The 10,332-nt window shown below is 44.1% G+C and overlaps 1 protein-coding gene across 1 annotated transcript; it reads left to right on the forward strand.

The window, feature by feature from the left end:
* Positions 1–1,056: 1,056 nt before the first annotated feature.
* foxg1a (forkhead box G1a) lies at positions 1,057–8,131 on the forward strand. The gene has a single exon (XM_067480369.1). It carries the CDS (start codon positions 1,315–1,317, stop codon positions 2,626–2,628), a length of 1,314 nt encoding a protein of 437 aa, XP_067336470.1. The 5' UTR covers positions 1,057–1,314; the 3' UTR covers positions 2,629–8,131.
* Positions 8,132–10,332: the final 2,201 nt, after the last annotated feature.

The following is a 10,332-nucleotide window of genomic DNA, read 5'->3' on the forward strand; positions in this document are numbered from 1 at the left end:
TCCTCCTTCGCTCGGAGTCTGCTGGTGCCTCGCTTCACCCTGTGTGTTGTTGTTAAATGCTCCTCCACCATGAAGCCTCCGGGAGGAAACTGACTGCACAAACGCTCCTGGAAGCATCGCCCTGACATGACACCGTGTTTACGCCTCCCCGGCGCACACTTTACGCGCATTTTACGCACGGAGAATCGGCCGTGGAGAAAACAGCCCGTAGCTTTTCTGCGGCGATCTGACACACAAATCCTCGCCTCGTGTCCTGGCCGTGCCCGCGTGGCCTCCGGATCCCCTCTCCTCTGTTTATTTTCCCTCCGAGTCGGGACGTAAACAGTTTTGGAGACGCCGAAGGGGAAAATATTTGAATCGAAGGAGTGTAAATATGAGGTGCGGCGGGGATTTGGGTGTACGCATACACGGTGTGTGTTTTCCAGCGACGGGTTTGGTTTAGGTGGGGGGGGAGAATGAGCGATGGGAGGGATGAGGGGGAGGCAGACGAGTGTTGATAGGGGCGAGTTTGTTTTCTACACTGCAAAAAGTGTCCGTGCTGGAGAGTCATTTTGGCGTGTTTGAGGCGCGCTGAAAGTCGGATTTCCGTTTGGAAATTGTCCCCGAAAATACACAGTTCAGTCTGAAAATCACTTCCCTCCTTTCATTTCTCCATTAAGGTTCATTCGTTGCACAAATCGCTCGTTCCTGCTTCAGAATGGGGCAAAAAGAAAAAAGAAAAATCCTTCGTAGCCGCTGGTTTTAAAATGAAGCTGCAACAAGTGAAAAAACAAAAAACAAACCAACGAATCTCTTCGGGGATCACAACAATCAAAACCCCGCGCTCGGATTTTTCACATTTGTCTTCAACAAAGATTTTTTTTTTTAAACATTATTTTTAGTCTCAAGAGGCTTCTGGGTATTTTTTGCAGCGTGCACGGCATTGGTGGATGTGTGTGTTTCCCTGTGCGTCATGATTGGCTGAGAGCGCAGAGGACGCCTTAATATTTAATACTAATGTTCCCCTGGTTGGCTGAGGACTGGAAAGGTCCAACCAATGTTTTTTACTTGCGTTAGTGGCTGTGGCTCCCTAATTAATTGCAGCTATCTGTCTCCTATCGATGTGTGTGTACATGTGTGTTGTGTGTGTGTGTGTTTCCTTTTTTCTCCCCAAACCGAACATGAGATAGTTTGTTGGGCTATACTTTCTTTCTTCCTATCTATCCCCCCTTCCTTCCTTCCCGTCCTGGTTCGCAGGCAGAGACAGGGCAGATTGAAACCCAGCTGTGTTCGTCGCTTTTGGTCGTTGCCATTTTCCCCCCTCATTGCCCGGTGATGTTGGATATGGGAGAGCGCAAAGAGGTGAAAATGATTCCTAAATCGTCGTTCAGTATAAACAGTTTGGTGCCCGAGGCCGTGCAAAGCGACAACAACAACCACCAGAACCAGCATCACCACCAGAACCACCACCACCAGAACCACCACCGGCCCGGCGGCGCGGATGAAGCCGAGCAGAAGGCTCCTCTGCCCGTGGCGCAGCAGGACGGAAAGTCGGACCCTAAAAGTGACTCTTCGAGCCAGGAGAGCTGCCCGGACGACAAGGAGAAGCAGGAGGAGAAAAAGGACGGCAAAGACGGGGACGGCGGCGCCGGAGGGAAGGACGGGGAGAAGAAAAGCGGCAAGTACGAAAAACCTCCGTTCAGTTACAACGCGCTGATCATGATGGCCATCAGGCAGAGCCCGGAGAAGCGGCTTACCCTCAACGGCATTTACGAGTTCATCATGAAGAACTTCCCGTACTACCGGGAGAACAAGCAGGGCTGGCAGAACTCCATCAGACACAACCTCAGCTTGAACAAGTGCTTCGTGAAGGTGCCGCGGCACTACGACGACCCGGGCAAGGGGAACTACTGGATGCTGGACCCCAGCAGCGACGACGTCTTCATCGGCGGCACCACCGGGAAGCTGCGGCGGCGCTCCACCACGTCCCGGGCCAAGCTGGCCTTCAAGCGGGGCGCCCGGCTGACCTCCGGGTTGACCTTCATGGACCGGGCCGGCTCCCTGTACTGGCCCATGTCTCCCTTCCTTTCTCTGCACCACCCGCGGGCCGGCGGAGCTCTGGGCTACAACGGGACCTCGTCGGGCTACCCGGGTCACCCCATGTCCTACAGCACCATGCTGACGCAGAACATGGGCAACAACCACTCGTCGTTTCCGTCCTCCAACGGGCTGAGCATGGACCGGCTGGTCGGCGGGGACCTCCCTTACGCGACGCACCACCTGACGGCGGCGGCCCTGGCGGCCTCGGCGGTGCCCTGCGGCCTCTCCGTGCCTTGCTCCGGGGCCACGTACTCCCTGAACCCCTGCTCGGTCAACCTGCTGGCCGGACAGACCAGTTACTTTTTCCCCCACGTCTCTCACCCGCCAATGACGGCGCAGACCGGCGGCAGCGGCGGCTCCTTGCAGGCCGCCCGGGCTTCGGCCTCCAATTCCCCGCAGGCTCCGTCCTCCTCCTCGCTGCCCTGTGACTCTCTGAGGCCGGCACTGTCCGGCTCTCTGCAGGCCTTCTCCTCGGGACTTTCCGGGGGTTTGTCTGACTATTTCACGCATCAAAACCAGGGTTCGACCTCCAACCCGCTTATACACTAACACCCCCAAACCCCCACCCTCCACCTGACTTCACCTCTCCATCCATCCACCACCCATCCACCCTCTCATTCCACCCCTGAAGGAGGGAAAATCTTAAAATGACTGGAACTGTGTGTTGAACATTTTACACTGAACATTTCCACTGTAAAAAAAAAAATACTACAAAATTATTCTAAACTACCTACTTATAGAAAAAAGAGGAGAGACTTAAACTGCAAAACAAACAGAGCAGCACAGAGAGACACTGACAGAAAGCAGCCCTGCAGTTTCCAGGTATTTTTTAATATTATTATTATTATTATGATGATGATGATGATACTGATGACGATCTTCTTCTTCTGCTCCATCCTCTCTTGCAGTTTTAATTTCTGTGTACATAATGTCTGTTCCTGGGTGTCCGGGCTTTGTCTCTGTATAGTTCTGTCAGTCAGCGACGTGCAATGTGATATGAGAAAAAACAAGAGAGAGAGAGAGAGAGAATGATGAGGTGTGTAGGCTGAGTTTTCTTTCTGTTGCTGTTGGAGGAGGCATTACTTTTTTTATAGAATGTGTATTTAAAATAGTTTCGTCTAATTTTGAGATTAAAAAAGTAATAATAATATGTGTAATAGCCGCTCCCCCCGCATGTTTGCAGTATTATCAGGTATCATGCGGGTTAGAGGCGCAGCGGCGGAGAATGATTTTATTTTACAAATTTTAAACACTAATTTTTTTATTTTTATTTTCTATAAAAAAATGTGTCATTTTAAGCAGAAAGCAAAGCGACTGTGGCCCCCGCCCTGAAAATGCTGAGGCTTGTTTGTCCATTCATTTCATTTTGAAACTCAAACTCTTAATGTACGTGTAGACCAAAGAATCGGTTTGTAGGTAAATTAGAGTCAGTATTCAGCTGTGAAAGACGCCTAATGCAGTGGGGATTATGGAGTGAATGAGTGAGCGAGTGGCTGAGTGAATGATGCCTCCTTCACTGCAGAAAATGTCCATTCAAACGAGATTTGTCTTTATTTTCAATCGCGGCCTTGGACGTCTTTTTGTTTTCTTAAATTAGTGGAAGTTTTAATGGAGTTTGGTGGCGCCGATGTATTTAAAAGAAAAAAAAAATACAATAGATCAGTTTGTAGCTTCAGTTGGAGGGACCCCCGCCTCAATCCGCCTGGTTTTTAAGGTCCAAACCGTGATGGAAGCAGCGGGACTTGAACTGTTGATCAAATACCCAAATTCCGATTTTACGGCGGAGCTCGAGCGCAGACGTCTCGTTGTGTGGATGGATGTTTTCCGCAGTGGCAGTTGTGCTTTCTCTGATTGTAAACGTGACCGCCGATTAAAACACGGACGTTCACGCTCCTGTTATTTTTTTAGTTTTTGTAAAATTTAGTAAAAAAGAGAGAAACTGTCTATTTGTAATTTGGGTTTTAGTTTTGTTTTTGTTTCGGAAAAGGAAGAAAATGTAAAAAAAAAAAAAAAAAAAAAAACCGTTTGTTTGACAGAAGAAAAAAAATGCCTCATTATCTGATACTTGGAATGATTGTCCTTTAATTGTCGTCTCTAAAAACGATTTTTCATGGTTGTGATACTATTGTGGTCTTATTCTTATTCCCGTGTTTGTCGCTTACAAAAGTAAAAAAGAAAAAAAATGTTTTAATCATAAAAAATAAAAATAAAAGAATAGGTTACATTCATAACTAACGCAAATCCCTTTGTCTTTTTTCCTGCTGCCCTCATGTTGTCACTGATTGTTAATCAACCGGTACAAAAACCCAACATTTACATTTGGTTTTCTAAGCACCTGTTTTTATCGTTTGAGGGTAAAATTGTCTGTTTTCTGTATTTTGAACGTATATTGTGCGTTTTGTTTATGTGGTTTCTGGCTCTTGCTGTTAATGTAAATGTTAATATGGAGCAAACCTGCATTAAACATCAGCACAGACGCTTTCGGATTTTAGACCCAGCAAACAACAAAACAGCAGCGATGCTTCAAGCTTTTCAACATCTGGCTCTGAAATCCTCTCTGTCCACATGAGACCTCACTGTTTGTGTTCTCGGGCCTTTTGGTTGCTGTTGTTTACGCATGCGGTGGGAAAATGCACCGCGGCGCGCGTGCGTAAAGCTTTTACGCATGAAGATTTAGGCGCGTCTGGCTGGAAAAACTGTGTCAAATGATGCAACCAGGGGTCGCGTCGAGGCTGCCGAAGCCTGACCGACTGTAAGGGGTTTGTTGTGCTTCAGGTTGAAGCATTTCTGCTTTTGAGCGGGGAAATCTGAGCGCTGCAGGCTGCGGCCTCCGACTCTGGCTGATTTAGAGCTTTGTGCGCAGAAAAGCCCCCAAACTGCGCCACATTTGCACTGATTTAATGTCAGATCTGTTCTCTCTAACACGGCTGTGCTCGGGATTTGGACGCTTTTGCTGCAGCTGGTTTGGTTTTGCAGCCAGAATCTCAAACCCAACGTCGCAATCAGCTCAAACTAATCCCTTAAACCTGCAGAGTTTTGGCAATTCGGTAACGAAATGTGTGGACGGTTTAGTTCTTTTCGTCAGGCGGTGTGTTTGAGCCCTGACGTGTTACATTTGCTGTGTGTGTGTGTGTGTCATTTGGCCTCGGTCCACCTTATCTGGCTTCACAGATCAAATCTAAACGGTGCTGAAATGTGAGCTTTAATTTTGAACATTTCTGAGCGTCAGTGTTTGTGTTTTTCTGTTTTTCCTCCTTTTTTCTGTGTTCGTGTTTCCACCTTCTGCCGTGATCCACGTGTGTCTGTTTTTAGTGCAGCTGGTTTGATCAAAGCTCACAAACGCTGCAAATAAGTTAAATGCATCCCTCAAAGCTTAAACATTCTGTCCGGCTCCCTCCCGTTCTTCAGACGCTGAGCGGCTTCAGGAGACCTCGTCTCCGTGTCTTTGTTTGGAGCCGCTGCAGTTTGTTCTTCTCGAGTCACGTTGGTGTTGGATTTTTCTTCAAGTCAGATTTGATGCTGTGTATTTTCTCTCACACTTGCTCTGCAGATGCTCCTCTGAGCCTCGTTTGAATATTTTCGCTGCTGACCTCGTGTGACAGCTTGTGCACCATTTCTTCTTCTGAGGCTCAGGTTTAGATTTGGTGTCAGTTCTGTTTGATCTGTGTTGGCCCGGTTCACTCTCCCCGTCCTTTGTGTTGGGGACACTGAGGTGTCGCTGTGCTCCAATCCGCCCTGTTTGGTGTGAATTTCCAGCTCGAACACAAAGTGTGTGTCAGCCAGCAAATAGACATTTCTCAAACCTGTAGATTTTCCTCCTCAGACCGGAGCACGCGGAGCTGTTCAGACGAGGTTTTTAATGCTTTTTGTTGAATCTGGTTTTGTTTGCATTCACACATGAATTCAAAGCGTGTTAGAAAACGCCGAATCTCAGCAGCAATGGTTTGTACACTTCCAGATCAAATTCAAACGTTTCGTGCAGCAGGTTTTTGTCACTCTAACGTTAAACCTGAAGGCTCTTAAGTGTGTTCCTGGATGTCAGACCCAGTGTTTTTGTGATTTTCCTTTTCTCAGACTCTGTGGTTGAGCAGACACAGCCCCGAACACTCGCGTGTTGCCTGCAGGTTCTGGTGCAGTGTGGTGGTGAGAACCTGTAAACTGACCCCCCTGCACTGAAGCTGCCGCGGACTCCGCCCGGTGTTTGCACCATCTCAGCTGATTTCTGTTCACATTTAAACCCATTACGGCTGCGCACCGTCACCCCCCGACTGAGCTTATTTTAATTTATATATATATAGTTTTTTATTTGCTCCAATTTCCTAACCTCATCCTATCTGATCTGCTGTTATTGTATTTAAAGCTTCTCTCTCTTGTGATGCGCAGATTATTTCCCCACATATTTTTCCCTCAGTTTGTTGATTCTGTTAATGCAGGATGGTTGTTTTTTCCGGTGTGTCTTTGTTGTCTAGTGGAAATCTAATTTACAATTCATGCACAGGTGCACGTCACAGGCGTGACACGGAAACAGGCTGTGACGTTTCTTTTTAAAATGTTTTTTTTTTTTTTTTTGTTTGGAAAACTTTAAAAAAATCTGCGTTTTATTTTTTGGGGATTTATTAGAGGCTTTCATTTATTAGTAAATTAAAGGGAGAGGTTTGAATGGCGGGTTGGCTGCAGCATCACAGGCCTGTGTTGTATCTGTCTGTGGGTCAAAGGTCAAACCTTCTGTTTCTCTGTTTATGTCAAATAATCCATGCACAAAGAAATGCAGCCCACATTTTCAGGAGTTTTAAATTTGTCTAATTTCACCCCTTCATTTTCAGCCTGCAGTTCAATCTTTGGCTTTATTTTCACACATTTCAAAAACCCTGAGGCTGTTGTTGGAGGTCAGAGGTAAAACCTGCTGTGCATGATTTTGTGGCAGTAAATTAATATGTTTCCTCCAAAATGTGGATTTTAGAGGGAGAGTTTTGAGCCACGGTTGTCTTTTCTCCAGGCTCCTCGTGTCTGAGGCTGGTGTGTGAACCTCTGCTTTGATCACTGCTTGGTGCTGCTGAGTTCCTCTTTTTGTCTGTGAGGCTGAAAGAGATGCTGATGAAACTGCTGCAGGTTCAGGTGAAGAGTTGAGGCTAAGAGCTGCAGGTGGAGGCAGATTTCTGAGCTGGGTTTGTTCCTTAGGAAGCTTTTCCTTCTGTTTCAGTGAGAACCAGTGATTTCAGTTTAAACTGTCAGTGTGCTGTGATGTTTTACATGCACTTTTATGTTTTCATAAAGAGGAATCTCACACATGAGTGTGATTCAGATCGTTTAGTTCAGTGCCAAAGAGCACAAGTACAAATAATCAGAGTACAAATAATCCAAACAGATATTATTCCTCATCCTGAAAATACAGTTTCAGGTTTAGAAAAATACAAATGTGTGTTTGACAATTTTAGTGTAACATTCTGAAATGAATGTTACTGAATTTTTTTTGTTTTCAAATGGTCCAACGCCGAAGCGTAAACTCTGCTCAGCTTTATTGTTGTCGATGCTACAAATGTTGTTACACGCTCAGAATAAAACTCTGAAGTTTTGGGACCAGTGATGTGTTGGATCTGCTGTGTGTGTGTGTAGTTGTGTGTGTGTGTGTGTGGACGGATCCACATCAGGACAAACCCGGGTTTAGAGGAGATTTGAGGCGACATTTAGGCCCAGAGATTTTCCTCTCACACCGGCAAAAAGCACAAAACACACAGCTACTGTCTTGAGAAAACATTGGCCCTTAGGCTGCGTTTCACAGAAAATTCCATAAGGTGACCAGCACCAAACATACAAATCTACATTTTATTTGTGTGTCTCAGCTGGTTCTGATTCAGGTCGAATGTGTGGTGGAAAAAGTGCAGCTGGAGGCGTCAGTCCAGGCAGATTTCTGAGCTCATAGAAGAAGATCCTAAAAATAACAACTCACCTTTGTAGCTTCGTGCAAACCGATTATATTTTTCTCACCTTGATGCTCTAAACAGTTTTATCTGTGCCCATTTGAGTATGTTCCACCAAGTTGGAAAATATTAACAAAAAACATTAAAATAATACATTTCATACCTTCAAAATTATTTCAGTGTCATGCAGGTCAGTCCTGTTTGCCCACGATCTTCAAACTCTGTTAAAATAAGAAAAATATATGAACATTTTTAGTCCAAACCAGATTTAATGAAAACTTTTAATGTTTTATCGCAACAAACAGAAAACTCTCAAAAGAAAATTTGAAGATTTAGATTTAGATTTTTTTCCAACACCAAATTGGAAAAAATATAAAAGATAAAAAAAAAGTCTGGTACGTAATGTCAGACCTTTAGTGTGTCAGTGCTCTGCAGGCTCATGCACCTTAAAATGAGCATCATCAGCAAAACAAAAAATGAGCCCAAATTGTAGGATTCAGTCCAGACTTTATAGGGCAACAGTACCTTAAACTCAGTTTCACAGCTTTTCCAAAAGAAAAACACTGAAAATGTAAAAATGCTGCAGAAAAAAGAAAAACACTGAATAATGTCGGTGTTTGTCTTAAATGTTCAGTCCAAGTTTGGTTTGATCCTGTCAGTCTCCAGAATATTCTAAATGTGCTTTGATGGACTTCAAAGCACATTTCAGACTTTAGATTCAGACTGTTTCAAACTTTTGAAATAATTGTAAAAATAAAAATTACATTTTTATTGGAATAAAAAATCTGATACATTTTTGGTACCAAAATGTGTAAAAAAATAAATAAATAAAAAAGCACATCTGAAATATTTGGTATCATTTGGTAAAAACAAATTGTATTTTAAAAGTCAGTTTACCAAAAAAGCTTCACATTACAAAAAAAGTTTAATTATGATCTTCTTTTTAGAAGAAACAGAGCAATGTTTGCAAAAACAACCCAAACCAGAGCTTTAACGCCCAGTGTTGCTTTAAATCCCATCTCAAATGCTAAAGAGAAGAAATCTAAATTTATTGGCACCACCTTGAGAAATAAAAGATTATTATTGCTGCCTGTCATCTTAAAAATATCCCGATCAGCCCTTAACAATTCATAATTATCCAAACCTGGGTTATGTGTTGGGTTTTAGCAGCTGTGAAGCCGTACGTCTATTTTCACATTCTCCTACAAGCAGAGATTAAAACAGGCATTTTTTTAAAGTGTTTTTTGCCAAGATTGATGTCTCGTCTTAAACGTGTCGAAACTTCTTAATGTCCAATTTTCTTAATCCTGGATAATCTCAACCAGTGCACAGATTATTTTTCTGTCAGAGTAAAAAAAAAAGTTCCCACACTGAATAGAATTTAACTGGCGTTTGTCCTTTCGGCTTATCCTGTGAGTTCAGGGTTTCCACCACTGGCGTTTACACTTTTATAATTTTTAAAAAAGTCACATATTAATAATTTTCCTTAGTTACAGACTCTGATGAATCGATAGTTTTATACAAAAGTTCCTGATTTTCTGCATTTTTTTTTCCCTTTATCAACTGGTGCCAAAAGGAGTTTTAGTGTTGTAAAACCTGCCGAAGAACAAAGTGATTGGTCACAATTTTTCCTCCATACATGGACCTGAAACCGTTTCAGATCCTCTTTAGTGAAACTTTCTGGGACATTAGTTGTTATTTAGTCATAAACAGTCCTTTTCTATAAAAATGCTGCTTTTCAAATAATTTCTGTGTCTGAAACCAAACCCACAGCCATAAACAATAAACTGAATAAACTGACCATAAACAGAACATTTAGTTTCTACAGGGTTCAGTAAGAGGAAGTGGGTCAAAATCCAAAATCATAATCCAAAAAAATCCTGGAACTAAAAGTTTGGATCTGATTCCACGCTCGAGTTTTTGTCGTCCAAACTTTAGAAACCAGTTGGACTTTAAAACTCTGATTTGGAGAGAAAATCTCTGAGTTAAAGAAAGAAAAGGATATCTGCACTACCCCCCGTCCCCCCTCCTCCCCCGTGTCCTTCTGTTGCTTCTTTTGTCTTTTGACTGCTGGTCACCCCATTTAACATGGGACAGATAGCATCAGGCTGACGGAGATTGGGTTCCCCGGCAGCTCCATTGTTGGGGGGCGGTGGGGCTGAAGGGTGGAGGGGCTGGTGTGGTTCTTGCGTTACAGTCGGACTCGTTTAACTCCCGGCCCTCTCTGAGGAAACAGACAAATTGCTGCTGAAAGTCTGCCTTTGTTGTTAGTGGGGGGGCTGATCCCGGAGCAGCCCAGCCTCCGACAACAAACAGAAAACCGCAGCCGCACAGA

This window comes from Channa argus, chromosome 16 (assembly GCF_033026475.1).
Source record: "Channa argus isolate prfri chromosome 16, Channa argus male v1.0, whole genome shotgun sequence".
Classification (NCBI taxonomy): Eukaryota; Metazoa; Chordata; class Actinopteri; order Anabantiformes; family Channidae; genus Channa; species Channa argus.

What these genes read in the sequence shown, in the direction of transcription:
- foxg1a (XM_067480369.1), top strand. Translation starts at nt 1,315, where the DNA reads ATGTTGGATATGGGAGAGCGCAAAGAGGTGAAAATGATTCCTAAATCG.